The sequence below is a fragment of the Tachysurus vachellii genome, chromosome 25 (genome assembly GCF_030014155.1).
Source record: "Tachysurus vachellii isolate PV-2020 chromosome 25, HZAU_Pvac_v1, whole genome shotgun sequence".
Taxonomy (NCBI): domain Eukaryota; kingdom Metazoa; phylum Chordata; class Actinopteri; order Siluriformes; family Bagridae; genus Tachysurus; species Tachysurus vachellii.
The window spans coordinates 9,191,588-9,210,002 of NC_083484.1; the positions used below are offsets into that span (position 1 = coordinate 9,191,588).

The 18,415-nt window shown below is 37.1% G+C and overlaps 1 protein-coding gene across 1 annotated transcript; it reads left to right on the forward strand.

Moving 5' to 3' along the window:
• The first annotated feature begins 383 nt into the window (after positions 1–383).
• Positions 384–18,237, forward strand: elovl2 (ELOVL fatty acid elongase 2). The gene is made up of 8 exons (XM_060862039.1): positions 384–542; positions 2,469–2,532; positions 6,261–6,448; positions 6,718–6,795; positions 6,915–7,086; positions 12,036–12,160; positions 16,240–16,374; positions 16,605–18,237. The coding sequence occupies exons 1-8, from the start codon at positions 525–527 to the stop codon at positions 16,710–16,712; spliced, it is 888 nt and encodes a 295-aa protein (XP_060718022.1). The 5' UTR covers positions 384–524; the 3' UTR covers positions 16,713–18,237.
• Positions 18,238–18,415: the final 178 nt, after the last annotated feature.

Genomic DNA, 18,415 nt, shown 5'->3' on the forward strand with positions numbered 1-18,415 from the left:
ACGAACAAAGTACATATATAAATAAATAAACGAATAAAGTATATATATATATATATATTTACATTAAAAATTTTCTAATTATAATCATTTCTGGGAAACACTGATGATGATGAATTCCACAGATCCCTTAAGCTTTCCCTAAAAGGACAACAGTAGAATTTTCAAGGATTACAAGCTCTTAGTCACAAGCTCATTTTGTGTTACTTGTGCTTTGTACTACGTACTTTTGTGGACCAAAATAAAATTGAACTATGGAAGCTTATTATGAACTACAGATATCTGCTATCCAATAGCTCCTCAAAGAAGCTGGCAGGTGGCGAAATGTCCTAGTACCTACTGTACTATTGCTCCGTTCCTGAAGCCCCTCCCACTCCACCTAATACAGTACCTCGATGCACTGCACGCGCATGTTAGAACCGCGGAGGGGAAACCGCGTCACCGTTCTGTCACAGACAACACAAGGTCTGTGAATTCACTAACTGGCAACATTTTCTAGCGTTAAAACGAGTGAAAGAAGCCCAGCTATGGATATCACCGGAAAGGTAAGAAACAATGACTTTCATGTTTAGATCTGTTTAGTGATCATGGAATATCTGCACCAATGCTTAAGTTATCTATTCTGATTATGTTGAGGCAGGGGTGACACTTTTTGTCTAGAAAGTGGCTTATTAAGTTTTATTTACATATAGCAGAATAATGGCATACTGATATTACACCGTCCATATGAATGACTATTTTAGGTTTTTTATTATTATGGTGCCTTTAATTGGATAAAGATGCACATGTAATGATTTAGATGAGGGGTTTCCTGACCTAATTGCCTAATACTGTACATGGAACTTTAAATATTTTAAACTGTAAGTATTTCATCTTAATTTGAAAGCCCTCTTTTATGCAGAAAGGAAAATAAGCCAACCTAAAATGAATTTTCTTAATAGATAATTAGATAGAATCATTTACAAGGCTAAATATTTTTGCTTTGTTAGTAGATAAAAATAGATATGAATGATATCATTTCATTGGGTAAAGAACCAGAACATTTTACTTAATCTACAAGTTCTTCTTTGATTGTATTGCTTCTGCCTTGAAAATGAGTCCATTATAAATGAACCCAAATTGATAAAAAGCACACAGTTTCACTAGTAAAAGCTAGTGCTTGGTCTAGATATAAACCTTTCCTAGGTCCACATGTTCATTTAAAAATTATTGTGAAGTATTAATGAACATGTTATTGCTAATAACTGACTCTAAATTCATAATTAATACTTGGTGTCTGATTATTTGATATGTTGATACAATTTTCATTCCACCAGTATAGTCTTCTATAAATGTATGTACTGATGGGTTAATTGACCAAGATATAACGTGCAAGGTGAAAGCCAGTGGTATCATTTCCAAAAGCAAATGGAAGTCACAGAAAAGCCGTTGAAATGGTGTAGCATTGGTGTCATTGGTGCCTCACAGCTCAGAGTCATGATTTCACATGCAATCTACAGTATATGAGTGTTTTGGATTCCTTCTGAAAGTATGACTCTAGTTTTGTGGCTATGAATGAGTGGGTACATAGTATCCTTTGATGGACTTGTGCCCAATGTTCCTGGCATAAGCTCTTGAGACCCTGTATAGGGTATAGTATAGTGACATACTTTTTTTTTTATCTCTGAAGTTATAATATACTATGATATATATTTTTCCAGGCACAAGACAACCTGGGGTATAGATATACAGTACATATACAAAACACTTTGGTAATATACCAAAATGTACCACATTTTCCAAGGGTTCTGGATTTTGTCAGATCTACCTTTGGACTGTGAGTGGGATTTTCGAGTTCCAACCAGGTCACAATACACCTTGTCTTGCACCCAATCAATGAACAGTAAGGTTCTTAGGAGGACAATGTGGCACTGTTTTAAAATGGCCACTCACAGGATAATTGAGTCTCTCTCTCTTTCTCTCTCTCTCTCTCTCTCTCTCTCTCTCTCTCACACACACACACACACACACACACACACATATACACACACACACACACACACACACACACACACACACACACACACACACACAGAGAAACAAGAAGCAGGCAGTGTCCTGTAAAATGAGAAAGGACACATAGATGTCTTTTTCTTTTTTGCTGATTGCTGATTTGCTGAGGTGTGAACATATTCCGCTTATGAAGGTCTATAGATTTAACAGAAAAATAAAGGAATTACCTCAAGCTTTAAAAGTGGTCATGACAACAATAGTCCTACCACAATATAAAAGACCTTCATTGCTCATCTAAACTTCTGGAATTGAAATCCACCGTATACCTCACTGACATTGAATTAGATTGAGTTATAGATGAGTGTTGCATGTACACAACAGAAGAGAATGAGGAATGAGGTTTTCTTCAGGCTTTTTTTCTCTTTGTAAGCAATACCAGCCATTCCCACAGATTTCTTTTCATTTTTTGTGCATTTCAGAATTATTTCATTGCCATTGACACATGGTTAAACTCTGCAGTGGATAAACTATTTGGAGAAAGAGGTTTGTGATTTTTATCTCTATTATTTATTTATCTATTTACTTACTTTCTTATTCATCCTTTGCATTCTTACTCATCAAATAACCTTTTACCTTCTAGTGACTTTTTCTTTACCTTTTCTCATTTAGTACATGCATTCAATAAATTCATAACTACTGCAATACCATTATGTATGCAAAACAGAGGTTAATTTTTGTCTTGCAAGATTTGTAGAAAATCAGAGCTGGTACTATAACTTGGAAATCCTGCCAAAGCTAATCAAAACTGGGTTAAAGTTCATGTAACCTTATAAGCCATATTAGCAATACAAATCCCAGTGGAATGCCACTTATAAATCCTGGGGAAAATTGAGGGCCAAGCTTATTGAATGTGTGCTAAAGTAATTTAACATTTGAGTTCATGCTTTTAGAGTAATTAATTCATACTCACTAAAAGTGCCCCCCCTTCCTTTTCAAGTGCCCACTAGAACAAGACCACAAGAGGAATACCAATGTGTTGCAGTTCACTTTAGAGCTTCCAGTTAACTCCAAGTTTTCATGCCATTAATTAACATAGCCTCTGGAAAAAACATACAATGCAGTATGAAACAAGAAGAGACAGGTGTAATGTCAACTGCGCCCACTTTTGCTGCACTTATCACCATAAGAATATCACTTATTAAAAATATCACCAAAATTCAAAACAACAAACAGAACAGACTCCATGTTTGTGTTGCATGTTCCACCCACTCAGTCAGTCACTCTCTCTTGTTATGGCAGTCCCTGAAAGCACAAAGAGATACACCTAAGTTAACAATAATAAGATAAAGGTGAGAATCACAACAAGCTACCTTTCTTGGCCTGCCTTCTCTTTGTCCACAGTTGATGCTCAACTGTCCACCACCACATACCGACACCGTACAATCCAGGCTAGGGAGCGGTCTTATACTGTTCACACATAAACCACTTTTATCTGTCAGAAAGCCCACATGCACAGGTTCATCCACTAGACTATATCCGGTCCCTACTTTATAGGAAGGTCAGAGACCTTTGGACCTTTGGTCTTGAGTCTTGCTAAGGCTGCAGTTGGGGAGGCTGCAGTTAACCTAAGGCTACAGTTGCATTTTGGGGAAACATCTGCCCATTAGACAAAAGCATACCAACCCATCTGTCTTGAGCTTCAGTCACTGTGGGACTCCATGATTACCTGCATGTCAAGCATAGACTTGAGTTCCTCCCAAGCTTGAGGAATAAGGGCCTTGCTCAAGGGCCCATCAATGGCTGCTTGGTGGTCCTGGGGTTCGAACCTTACAAGCTGTAGTCCAATTCCTTAACCAATGAGCTACCACATACCAGGTTTTTGTGTTCAGGCAACCGGGATAGGCACCTGAAGATGTCTCACTGTGGTTTTCTATGACGTCCTCTTGACCACATAATTGCAAATCCATGTTGGAAAATTTAAACTTGTAGCCTGTGCTTTCTGGGATGGTGAAATGTATTCTCCACAAGGGATCGGGATGCACTTTTTGGACATACCTGCAGTCACAGCTCCCCCATCTTGGGACCCCGCTTCTCCAGAGCCATAAGAATCACCTCTTTCGATGGTTTCAGTAGATCAAAATGCTATGTTTGAAATGAACTTCCTCTATCCATTCACCTGAGCTAATAGTTGACTTATGGTCCACCAGCTGCATGGCTTCACTGACCCACTGGAAACACTCTACTGTTCCTGTCTGGAGTTGAATGACAGTACCACCAGCACTTTGTGAGTGTCATGTGTGGTATGGTGACAGGAGACACAGCAGAAAAACTACTTGTGTCCAGCATGAGAAACTGGCTTGCATTTATTCAATGAAAACTTTTGCCACACTTTCAAAAACCCTCAGCAAACCTCAGAACAGCTAAACAGAAAAAGACTTGCAACTTTTGTCATGTTCAAGTTTGCTTTCTGTCTGTGTGCATATGACTTTGTATGTATGTGTGTTGCATGATATGCTTGCTCAGTCTCTCTCTCTCTGGTTATGAAAGTCCCTGAAAGCACAAAGAGAAAGAACTAACTCTCAATAATAAGATAAAGAGCATCATGCGTAACCTGCCAATTTGACTTTCTCTGATTTGCAAACTATCTGACGTCTTCCAGGCCTGACGCTCTGACCTATAGGCCTCTGAGGTCTTAGGGTACTTTACGATTTCTGTTAATTCATAGTATAACACAAGAAGCAATTGTTTGGCAGTTTTTAAAGTATTACAGAACCTAACCCTTACTCTAGGAGCTTGGCAAATCAGGGTTAGCCTATGTAAGGCAAATTAGATATAGTAGGCATTTCTCATCTTACTTTATCAGACAAAGTAGTGTAAAATGTCTTTTATTTTGTAATTCTTATTTATTTACTGAAGATGTATGTTTCATTGTACAAATGAATGTGTCATAAATAACCCTGGCTAGAATAATGTGTCTTGTTCAAATAATAAACATCAAGGAAAACAGAAATATAGAGACCATACCACAAGATGCAAATAACTCAACAGTAGTAAGAATCAGAATGCACAGATTTTAGAAGAAAGAAACTGGGACATGCAGACACGAGCAATAACAGTTCTGAACCAAGATTAAAGGTGTAAATTTAAAGAAAGAAAGGATCTGCTCATGATCCAAAACCTATTGTTTTATTGGTCAAACATTGTGTAGGTAGTTTCATGGCATGGGCTTGCATGGTTACTTTTAGAATGAGCTCATTAACATAGGAATTTATTATGGGGGAAAAGTGATTGTCAATTGCCAGGATTTTATCTCCTGAAGAGGAGACAGAAAGAAGAAATCCTGTAAAACAAACAACTAAAAGAAGTTGCAGAACAAGCCTGCCTTGAAAAAAAAAATCACTAACTGTAATTTGGTGGTGTGTCTGGGTTGTTAGTTGATGCAAATTAATAATTACAAGCTTACAAAGGATATTCAGAGAAAAAAAGGGTTAATTATGTTGGCTTTGTAGAAGCCAACATTCTGTTTTCCTATTTAAGCTTAGACAAAAATTTATAAAATTTAATGCGGCCTAGGGCTTTTGAGCCACATGCACCAAATTCGGATATGTTGTAGACGCTGGTCTGAAGTTTATTGCTATTACTTTTCTAAGCGATCCGAGTACTGGTACTTCTGGTACCGGGTCTCAAATTGGCCTTTTTTCCCATACACTCCCATTATAAACTTTGGAGGTTTATAACTCGGCAAGCTTTCAAACTGTCTACACCAAACCCGGCCAGCTCCTTTAGGGTGATACTCTGAACAAAAGTTTAAATTGGTGTACCGACTGGCCTTTCGGTTGTGCTGCAGCCCCGCCCCCAAAATATGCAAAATCAAAAAAATGTTTACAACATGGGCATGTGACATATCAAAACACTCAGCACAATGAAGGGAACTTCCTCAGGAGTATTCGGATGACGTCACATGCTCGTCTCCACTTGCCTCCAAATGTTTTGGCACCATATCTTTCTGTCCACTTCCCTCCAAAAGTAACACTGACCCTTATGTCCACTTGCCTCCAAAAAGCACCGGCCTTTGCGAATACTTGCCTCCTCAAAGCCAACATCAAAGTTTGTCGCGACAAACTTTACAAATCTAGTTTATATTAAGACCTTATGTTTGCTTACCTAAAAATTGGGTGTTCTGCTAGGTGCAATGTTTAACAAATCTTGATGTAAAGATGAAATACTTATATTTTTAGACCATGATTTTATCAGTATGTGTTTAATGGTAGATCCTAGAGTACGAGGATGGCTGCTATTGGACTCCTGCACACCCACTCTTGTCCTCACGTTCATCTACATCCTGATTGTCTACCTGGGACCAAAGTATATGAAGAACAAGATGCCCTACTCTTTGAAGAATATGTTGTTATTGTACAACTTTGGTGTCACCATGCTGTCTTTCTACATGCTGGTGGAGGTAAGGGATAGAGTAAAGAATTTAAGAGAAACAAAGAATGAGAGTTCAACTAGAAGCGAGGCATATTATAAGAGAATTACACAGAGAAGGAAAGGGAACATGAAAAGGCTGAAAATGAAAGAAATGTGTGTTTGGGTGAGCAGACAGATGTAAGCAAGTAAGATGCAGGAAACTGTATGACAGAAGAAAAATCAAGTGAACAGCAGTTTTAGCCCATACAAAGAATGTTTCAAGGTGTGTGTGCTTGTGTGTGTTTGTGAATTTGGTAGCTTATTTCAGCAACCTGGACGGCTGGATACAAATTGAAATGCCAAGGCCTGTTTGATGCAGGGGAGGGTGACATCAGGGTAAGTAAGAAACACTACATATCACCTTTTAGTGCCAATTAGCTAATTAATTGTAAATTTTTACTGTTTTTATGAAATTTCTTTGTACATTTCCTAATGTATTTTTCTTGTCTGGGCAGGTAGCAAAAGTGCTGTGGTGGTACTACTTCTCTAAGCTAATTGAGTTTCTTGACACCATTTTCTTCATACTAAGAAAGAAAAACAATCAGATTACCTTCTTACATGTGTATCACCATGCCTCCATGTTTAACATCTGGTGGTGTGTTCTCAACTGGATCCCATGTGGGCAGAGTAAGTATACAAATTTATGTTTTAAGACAGAAGCACAAGTGGCTGCCACATTTAATTCAATTTTATTTGTTTTAACAATAGATATTGTCTCAAAAAAACAGCTTTACAGAAATCTAAAAATTTAGAATAAAAATGACAAAGTTTAAAATTAAATTTCTATGCATCCCTTATGAACAAGTCTAATGCAATGGTGGCAAAGAAAAACATGAGGAAGAAACCTTGAGTCTCTGGACAGTGCAATTGTAAATAAATCCAATCTATACCTAATATTCCCATCTGGACCTAAAAAACTGTGGGGAATTATAAGAAAAAGTCCTGTACTGTAGTTTAACCTTTACTATTAACAAATAGCCTGCACCTTTTGATTCAAGTATACATGGTGCTTTGTAAAAACAGACAAACATTTGCTCATGGTTTGATACAATTCAGTCTTTTATAGGTCAGTAGTAGCATTTTATACTTAAGGCAAAATTTGCAGAAACATATAATTGTGTGTCATCAGCATAACAGTGGAAGCTAATGTCCTGTATTCGAAAAATTGTTCAAAGAGGTATCATATATAATGAAAAAAGAAGCAGTGGACCTAAAACAGAACCCTGTTGAACACTGAAAATAACCTTAATATGCATGGAGAAGTCACCAGTTACAAACCGATAATGATCAGTCAATTAATACCTGAGCCAGAGAGGGCTGATCCCTTAAAATCAACAAGAAATTCTGTCAAAAGCTAGCATGGAGACACAACCCTGATCAGAGGCCCAGTAGTAGGACATTTACCACTTAAACACTTCTGTCTATGTTGATGCCTAAATCCTGACTGATACATTTTAGAAATTTTATTCTTTTATAAGTATGAGCATAGCTGGTGTTCTACAGACTTTTACAAGGACCTTGGAGATATAGGGGAGCTCTGATGTTGACTTATAGTAAGGACAGCTAACAGGGGCTGAGGTCAATTTTTTTATTTATTTTTTTATTAGGAATTTAATAACCACTAGTTTTAAAATATTTATGCACATAGCCAGTACTATGGAAAGAACTGATTCTTTTTAGAAGGGGTTTAGTTGCTACTAGGATTTATTATCTGTTTAAAGAATTATGTAGGTAAGGCTGAAGAAGAAATTAGTGAAATGAATCGATCTCTTGAAGAGCGAAACATTCTAAATGCTGATCTGATATAGTAATATTGTTATATACAGGACTAGCTATCAAATTGGTTTTATAATTAATAGTCTGTATTTCTTTGCTTGATATTCTCAAAAAAAATTTGCCATTGAAGTAATCTGAAGTCATTGTTGCTATGTATTGATGGCATGCCTTTCCTACTGTGCCGTTATTCCTAATTAATTTTAAATAAAGCTTAAAAAAGGGCTATGTTTATCTTTAGTTACAGTGGAGATATACGCTGGTGCAGCACCAAGAGATTTTCTGTGGTTCAGAAGACTTATCTTCCATGCTACTTGAAATACTACCAACTACATTGATACTGTAGCATTTACTTATTATCTGTCAGGACTCAGCCCGGACTCTGGCCATGTGCATTTGTTATGTTCCTTGTCACGTGTCTGCCCCGCGTTTGTCTGCTCCTCCTGCTTCCACACACCTGTTTCCTATTGTAATTACCTGTCTATTTAACCGTGCCGCGTTGCCTTGTGCAGTGCGGAATCTACTGTGGTCTTAGTTTTGTCTGGTCCTGTCTTGAGTCCGTGTTCCTGTTTTTTGTTTGTGTTAATAAATCCCCTTTGTTTTAGCTATCCTGCATTTGCGTCCGCTTTATCCCGCGCCATGACATTATCACATTTGCTTATTTAATTATAACATCCTATTGGTTGTTTAATTCTGGGAGACTATTGGTGAACCTCTCTGAGTAGCAAACATAAGTGTACATTTAATGGTAATCTGGCAAAGTGCATATATCATGGCACATTTTAATAGAAAACAAGATAATGACCTTCATTATTAGTGGGTGCTTATTATGTTCTGATTAACCTCTACTAAATCTAGAAAATATTAAAGTTTACAACTGTTAATACTTTATCGAGAAAAACAGCTTTAAACAGGTTTAAAATTAAATCTGCAAACTCACAGGGAGTATGGGGAGGCTGTAAATACTGAGCTGAATTGTCTTGGTAGACTTATTTTTTGTGGCTAAATATGTTGTTAGTATAAAGAAATTCAAACTCGTTGAATATATGTCTAGGTTTTTGTGTGATACCCAGATTACCATCATAAATAACTGCAACACCTTCTCCCTTGCCTGTTAAATGAGGCTGATTTATGTAACTATATCCAGGCAGACTAGCTTCATTTAATGCTTCTATTAAACATAGTACAATTAAACTCCTGATCAATAATAGTTTTATTAACAGGAAGTAATTTAGTGGAAGAGATCTAATATTTTACAATCCTAGCTTCAGATCAAATATGCATTCACTATGATCTAGCTTTATGCTAAGTAAACTTTTTCTACATTTTTGTTTAGCTCAGGAAACAGATACAGCCTTAATATTGTGAACCTTGGATAATGACTCATTGTAGCTAGCAGATTTTCATTTTAGCCTGCTGGTTTGCTCCCAGGCATTGCATTCAGAGTAATTAGAGCTGTTCTGAGACTAGGTGGCATGCTGCTAGAAATAAGAGCAGTACCTTAACAAAAGAGAGGACACCATCCCTTAAATCTGCTCCAATTTTCTATGAAGTCAACATTGTTTTTGGGAACACTACCTGGATATCTAGCAGTTCAGCATCCATAACCTGCTGTAAGGTACATGTACAGGTCAGAGCATATTACTGCACTGTACATTGCCTTAGATAATATACACTCTTTACAATATTAATTTTAGTAACCTCTGACTGACGAAGGCATACTAATGTATGCCTTCGTCAGTCAGAGGTTACTAAAATTAATATTGTAAAGAGTGTATATTATCTAAGGCAATGTTGCACCTAATGATGAAAAACTACCTTCAATAACCTATGCATAACTAAGACTCTAAAAAAACTTTGTATGTCCGGTGCCCTGGCTCCTGTTATACACCTAGCCAGTGCTGCTGGAGACCATAAAGGCCAAGCTAAATTCACATGCCTTAAGGTAGAATCTCTGATAACCTGATCTTTTTCAGGTTTCTTAGCAGGTGCTTCACTAAGGACATCGAATCTGCTAGACATTAAAGTGCAGAGGTGAGGTGCTCCCATGGGCCTGCTTTAGTGTTATCTTTGGCCTTGTGACTATGTCACCGAGTTGTCACCCATTTGCCCCACTTTGAGGGCTCTATTGCTGTAGTTGGGGGGGTTACTAACACCACCTAAGTAATCCAGTGGTTTCCCTACACTACACTACTCTCAAAATTGCAAACCCTCTCTAGCCTCTGAATGCTTGCCTCTGATGTTTCAATCTTCTCCATCAGAGTGCTAAATAATTCACACATCATATGTAAAATTCTTGCTAATGAGGGTGGAAGAATTACCAAACATCCTGTATCTAATGCAATGAAGCTGATGTATCTTGGCTGAATATGGTCTAAAGATTAAGAAGGCCTGAAGTTGGGTGATTGGATAGTTACATGAATGCCAGGTTTACCAGTGTTCCAAATAAAATGGAAGTATGTTGTAATTTAGTTTATTTTAGAAAACTTGTTTGAACATGGTCTAAACATTAAAGCCCACCTTTGTGTTCTAGTTCCTTCATTATGATATTTAATAGCTAACAATATTTGCTTTATTTTATTTGTGCCAGGAAGTGTTTAAAAAGGTTCAAGTTCTCAAGATAAAGTTTGTTTGCAGATTCACAAATCTGCAAACAAATAGACTTGAAATAAATTCTAAGAGGCATGTGCTCCCTATGTCCTAAAGCTCCATATGTACATCATAGAAATATAAATTTGAAGACGCAAATCATTAAGGTCTTGGGTCATGGTGACGCCATGTATTGCTTTGTAAGTGATACACTAAGTAAGTACTCTGGTATCTGAATTTTGTAATATGCTGGAGTGTATTTAGGGTACTTTCAGAAATGCCAAAGAATGCCAGAGTGACAAATACATTGTCAATTAAAACTTTTATGATGTCAGGAGATAATGACTAAGTTCAGTTAATGAGCTGGGAGGAAGTGCTGCCCTGGAAGTTCTACTGAGATATATCATCTGCAAAATTGTGAAAGCAAACATGCTGTTTGGGATTGGGGAAGTAAAAATTTGGTGACAAGGTTCAAACAAAAGGCTAATCTTTGACAGACATGAGCATCTGTAAGGACGTTGATGGCACCAGCATACGCAGAAATAAAGTGATCAGGATCATTTACAGTATGAAATACACTTTAAGGCATTACCTGATAGTATACATAAACCTGATTGGAAAGTATTGATTAATGGCCTCCACTAATTTAAATAGAAATTGAATATACAGTTGTGCTTAAAAGTTTGCATTCTTTGGGAAAAATTTGCAAGATGTGTATGTTTTTTTTTAATATGAGTGAGTAGACAAAACAAATTTAGTTTATATCATTAAATAAGAAAAATCTTTTGCATTATCCATCATATTTTCCAAATCAATGGCAATGTTTAACAGTTTCTTTCAGGGTATGCAAACTTTTGAACACAACTGTATTAGAAATTTGTCTATAATAAGACTGTTTATTTGGGTCAAGGCTAATATATTGGGATTTGTGTCTCTAAGACATATCTAGGGGAAACTCTCAAACAAAAGACAGGAATAGAACCAAAACTAGACATACTAAAATAAAGGACTAGACTAAGGTAAGGTAAGCTCAGCATGAGAGCATCCCCTACCCAAAGTGCAAACACAGAAACACAAGGCTCAGTAACTAAGGAGGGAAAACACAAAACTTTTGGTGGTCTTTGGTGTGGATTTATTTTATTTTTTTATAATTTATTATTTCTAAAAGTATGTATATTCCAGATGGGGCTGACATGCTGCATTGTTTTTTTCAGGTTTTTTTGGACCCACACTGAACAGCTTTATCCATGTGCTAATGTATTCATACTACGGCTTGTCCACCATTCCCTCCATGCACAAGTACTTGTGGTGGAAACGTTATCTCACACAGGCCCAGCTGGTCAGTACAATAATGCAAGCTATTTTTTTTCCACATTTACTTTATGCACAAAATGTCTAATGAAATATTATTAATGCCCTTCTTTGAGACTAACAAGACATATTGTGATGCTCGGAAACAGAAGTGTGAACCATAATGTGTGGGAAATTGTTAAAATCGTTATACAAATAAATTGAATTGAATTGAATTAATGCAAAGTTTAATTTCCAAAGACACAAATTATTGCCATTAATATCCTGGGGAATGGCAGGCACAGTGACACCATGCATTAATTCAGTAATTCAGTAATTCAGTAATTAATTCAGTATTCAGTATAGCTAAATTTTGTTATATGTTGGAGCGTATTTGTGGTCATTTCAGAAATGACAGTATACATGATGGCACAGCATCATCACATATGACAGAAATACTCTTATTTCTATTGGTCTTCAATCCACTCACTGACTGCAGTTTTCAAACCCGGAACTAGTCATGCGAAATCAGGAGGAGCAACAAAGAACATGACCCGAAGAAAAGGCTGTGTGGGAAAACAAGCCAGCGTCAGGTACAGACTGAGGGCATGTGCACACCATGCTCCTATGCCTACCATCCAAATGAAAATTTCCAGAGGGACATACAGGACTGCAGCCGTACCAGACCACGGCAATCAACCAGCCGAATTCCTTTTGGTTTACCACATGGACAGAACAATGGATTCGGGGAACACAAGAGGTGGTGGAGTGTGGAGTGTGTTTGATGTTAAAAAACAGCTGAAGCAACAGTGCAAACATTGTACCCCTTTCATGCTCCTGCTCACCCAACCTTGACCATCAAATGTGACCATCAAATTTGGCTCGGCCATAGTCAGCACAGTTTATATTCCACCTCAGGTGGACCTGGACACTGCTTTGTGGGAGATACATGACGTGCTGTATTGAACACAACATCATGACTATGCGCTCATTTTGGCAGGTGACTTTAATAGAGCCAACCTCAAACGTGCAGTGTCAAATCTTTACCAGCACGTCATCTGGGAACTGCCGTAAATGTAGATGTATGTCTTGGTCCTACAGTGTGTGCAGAGAAGTGAATGAGGCAATGTGGCAAGGAGGAAACTAGAGTCACTGTTCTAGCACAGTGGTTCTAGAAGCCTGTGGCAGGGGCTACTAGGAAGGAAGCAGATCCAGACGGTATCCCAGGACAGGTAAAGAGAGCCTGCGCTGAGCAGCTAGCACTGGTGTTCAAAAAGATATTCAACCTCTCCCTAACAGTCCACCATAGTTCCAGTCCCAAACAAACCCCAGCCCAGCTGCCTCAGTGACTATCACCCAGTAGCTCTGACCTCCATAGTGATGAAGTGAGACTTCCTCACTTCTTCACTACCTGACAACCTAGGCCCACTACAATTTACATATCATCCCAACTGCTCTACTGAGGATGCTACTGAGGATGCTATTTATTACACAGCCCTTAGTCACTTGGACAGTAGGAGATGGAAATATGTTAAAATGCTGTTTGTAGACTACAGTTCAGCATTCAACACCATAATTCCCTCCATTCTCACTTCTAATTTGGAGATCCTGGGATGTAGCTGAACCATATGTCAATGGATCGCCAACTTCATGATGAACAGACCACAAATAGTATGGGTGGGCAAACATGCCTCATACTCCCTCACCAATAGCACTGGTGCCCACCAGGGTTGTGTCCTAAGCCCCCTGCTGCACTGACTGTAAATATATGACTGTGGCCACTTCCATCTCCACCAGCATCATCAAATTTGCTGACTATACAATTGTGTTCAGCCTGATCTATAACAACGATGAGATGGCCTACCTAGAAAAGACTGAAAACCTGGAGATTTGGTGCCATCAGAACAACCTCTTTGTGAATGTCAGAAAGAGACAAAAGCGTTGATAGTGGACTTCAACACGAAGCAGGAGAACCCAGTGGAGGGAGTGGAGTGTTTCTGGTATCTAGGTGTTCACATCAAGCAGGACCTGTCATTGTCCTGTCACATCATCACCATAGTGAAGAAGGCACAGCAGCATCTCTACTATCTCAGACGCTTAAAAGAATTCTGCCCTCTCAGGTGCTAAAGACTTTCTACACGTGCACTTGATGAGAAGTATCACCAGACAGTATCACCTTGAAAGGATGGTGAGAGTAGCTGAGTGTAGCATTAACATTGAGTTCCCTGACCTGGAATCTATCTACAGTAAGTCATGCTGGACAAAGGCTAGGAAGACAGTGAAAGACCTCAGCCATCCCAACAAGTCAAGTCAAATGGACGCTTTTCTTTGTTTAGTTCAGAGAAGAGCTTCCACACCTTGAAGGTCAATACAGATATCTGGGCCCTCAACCAGGAGAATACCTAGAGTCTGGACCCTTTCTGGACTGCTACAACACCCACTACCTAAGCTGGACACAACTGCACAATTTGAATTACATGCACATTTTGCACGTGAACAATATATGATTATGTTCATATTTACATGGATCACTGTACCATTTTCAGTTACTATCTCCATTTTTGATATCTATTTCTACCTACCAACCTGTGTGCCTTATGCCTTATCTTTATTACTTTATTATCTTTTTTTCTCTACCTTAGCGTAATTTGCTATTTTTATATCGAGGGCAGTCATAAAAACATTTCACTACATCTACTGTGTATGATTCTGTATGTGACAATTTTTTTTACATTTGTGATGTCTACTTCAAGGTAATACTAGGTAGATTACAAATACCTGATAGGAAACATTGATTATTGGCCTCTACTAATTTGTATAGAATTTCATTCATTCATTCATCTTCTACCGCTTATCCGAACTACCTCGGGTCACGGGGAGCCTGTGCCTATCTCAGGCGTCATTGGGCATCAAGGCAGGATACACCCTGGACGGAGTTGTATAGAATTTGAATATTAGAAATTGGTCTATAATTAGTCTGTTCCTTTGCATTAAGGCTAGTATAATTGTTAGCAGGCATTACAGCCACAGGTTTGAAATTTGAATGAACAAAACGTACCCCAAGAGAAAATCAACGTACGAGACGTGGCAAACACTGAAGACCAGGCTTTAAGAATGGAAAGTGAGGTGGGCTAAAAATGAGTGGGAATAGATATTGAGCACAGGAATAAAGTAGGGCTAAAATGGTTTCAGCCAAGTGTTGGGATGTGGTTCTGGTTTGATTTGATTGTTGAAGGGACAATAGAGAATAGGAATGTTGATAGCTTGCACTGATTTTATCCTTGAAAGAACTTTGTATTTGTCTGGAGAGCTAGGCATGTCTGCTTAAGTGGCTTAAGGAGTTTGTTACAAAAAAGGCCTTTTTGTGATTCATGGTTTCACTCCAAATACCTAAATGTATAAAATAGTGTATAGATATAAATGATAAAAAAAAGACAGTTTGATTTACTTACTATTTAAATTCATAGGGCAACAAGCAGCCATATATTTCGCCCTAGCAATAATTTAACTATGAATCCAATACAGTGGAGGTCTATTTCTTCATGACCCAAAGATTTAGGGGAAAAAAAGGTTTACAATATAGGCCAAATGCAGCTGAACAACTTGTTTTCAGCTTGCCTAGGTTCTCACATACCACCCCACTGCTGTGCTATCTTCACTGGCGTCCGGTAGCATTCTGCCAAATAATTCACCATTTACTAGTCATTCTGTGTTTTGACCTTTATGGAGTTTTGTGGCGACTGTTGAAAATGAAATGATCAGGAATTCTAGGTGTATTTTATGGGTCATCAGTATACACAGTATACACAAATCACTGTTTCGGAATTATCTACACTGGTTTGACTTAGGCAAATATTTACCGACCTTAAAATCACGTCAAGTTTCAATTTTTCCACCAGACGTTAATATATTGTTTAAATACTGATATTGCATGGATTGCAATTATAAATATATTTGACATCTTTAATCAGAAAAAAAACATTTGAGTGTTGCATATTTGTAGCTCGGGGTTTATGGACGTTAAAACCATTTTCATAATTCTAACAAACAAAATGTTATATTGTATTAAATTGTTGAAATTATATATGAGCTAAACATTGTTGCTGTTTCTCCTGGTTTTCATTTCAGGTTCAGTTTATATTAACTATAACTCACACATTAAGTGCAGTGGTTTTCCCTTGTGGTTTTCCTCTGGGCTGCCTGTTCTTTCAGTCAAGCTACATGCTTACACTTGTTATCTTGTTCGTCAATTTTTACATGCAGGTAAGAAACAATGAGCAAAACAAAAAATGCTATTTATATATTTATATATAAGACTTTACTATATGTCCATTGGCTTCTTATAATTACATAACTAATTGCATACACCATCTATATGTTGAGACTGTACAAAAACAAATAAAGGATAGTGAACTTATGCTTATTCCACTTATGTAACAAACCTGAATGCCGTACATCTTTTAATTCCTTACTCTAATTTTACTTCATTGCAGACATACAGAAAAAATCCAGCTAGAGATGACAAAGCTAAAGAGATGATGAGAAACTACATAAACGGCACCTCACCCTGTGCTAATGGAGCCAAACATAAGCATCAATGATGGCAAATGTCTCTTCAAAAGGCATCTTTCATGTTAACTAATTTAATAGTAGGGATAATCATGTTTAAGTGTAATAATGTGGTTGTGCTTTTTATATAGAGTACTGTTTGAACCTGTTTTGTTTGTGCCTCTGAAAACTTGTGTTATGATTTTAGTGATGTACTGTACCCTAAGTGGTAGACTAAGTATCTTAGGCATTTAGAAATAATGGCAATTATTTTTTGAGAGCTGGGAAATTCCATAATCAAAAAATCTTTAATCACATTATCAGCTGTCACTCAAAACTAATTGTTATATATATTCCAGTCCAGTTATATGAAGTACTTTCATTCATACTTTGTCCCACATTGACAAACATATACACAGAACAATTTATAGAAATCCATTATATCAAATTCTTATAACTATAATATTTGGCTTACGACCACTAGAATATAGTGAATTCAATCAATGGACAAATATTCTATACATTTGGGATTAAATTTACACATATTACAGGGGTAAATTTCTCTTAAATTACTCTGAAGCTTTATTCTCTATTCTTCAGATTATATGATCTGTCCTCGTCTAAGAAAATTACAGGCTGAAGTTACCTACTCAGCAGTTGTCTGTATTTTAGTCATTTCTGGATTCAAATATACATGATTTTATATGCAGATGTTGCTTCACATTTAAAAATAAGATGTTCATCTGCTGCTACTTGCCTTATAATACAAAAATCAGTTACACCCCAGAAATTAAACACAACATTTAAGTCACAAAATATAAAATGGGTGCTTTTTCATACTTCCTGATCATTGTTACTGGAACTTTGGTTGTTCCAATGTGAAATAAGAGTCAACATCTCTTCTCTATCACTGCACTTCTTTATTTCTGTCTGGGTGTGAGATTTATATGATTGAGTAGAAAAATCTTAACAGAATTAAATAGTTCTTTTGGACTACAGCAACATGAGTTGATTGGGTGGCCAGAAAGTTTCAAAACCACAGTGCCTTGCAGAGGGAATCAAAATATTTTTTTGTTTAATTAGTTTGCTCCTGGCATAATTAAATTATTTGTAGAATAGAATATGAGGAATATAAGAAGTATATGGCTATAAGATTTCAATTTCATGGTAGAGCACAATAGCAGTGTATTATCACACCCCTATAATGACAAGGAAAAAAAACTATTAATACACTGTCTAGCCCTAATTTCTGTTATTTGTTAATGGGTAAAGTGTAGCCCTTCAAGATTTTTCAGGATAGTTTTTCTATGAGAGATGTTCATATTTTACCAGAGGACAGGCTCTGAGACAGGGGCATCATATCAGATGTAATGCAAAGGTATTAGTTACAAATCATCAGTTTGATTTCAAAGCTTATTGTATAACAATGTTGGGAGAGATTATAGTCTTTTTCCCCACTCAGAAGATATAACATAAATACATAGGTGTTGTAGAAATATGCGAATGGGGCATTACTATCCTGCAATTACACTCATACTAATTTATTACAGTAAAATAAAAAATCTTTTTAAAAATGCATATGTATGAATGTATGAATCTAGTGTTATTCCCTTTTTGGAAGAAAATAGACATTGCATATCTACCATTCAATGATGGATAAATATTTATAAATTTCCAGGTGCAGTAAATATTTTATATTGCTATATTCAAATTTGGTTATATTTAGTAAATATGAACATCTTGACAACTAAGGATT

What these genes read in the sequence shown, in the direction of transcription:
- elovl2 (XM_060862039.1), top strand. An exon ending in CTTTCTACATGCTGGTGGAG is followed by an intron (nt 6,449 to 6,717) that starts GTAAGGGATAGA and finishes TGAATTTGGTAG; the next exon opens with CTTATTTCAGCAACCTGGAC. An exon ending in CTGGATCCCATGTGGGCAGA is followed by an intron (nt 7,087 to 12,035) that starts GTAAGTATACAA and finishes TGTTTTTTTCAG; the next exon opens with GTTTTTTTGGACCCACACTG.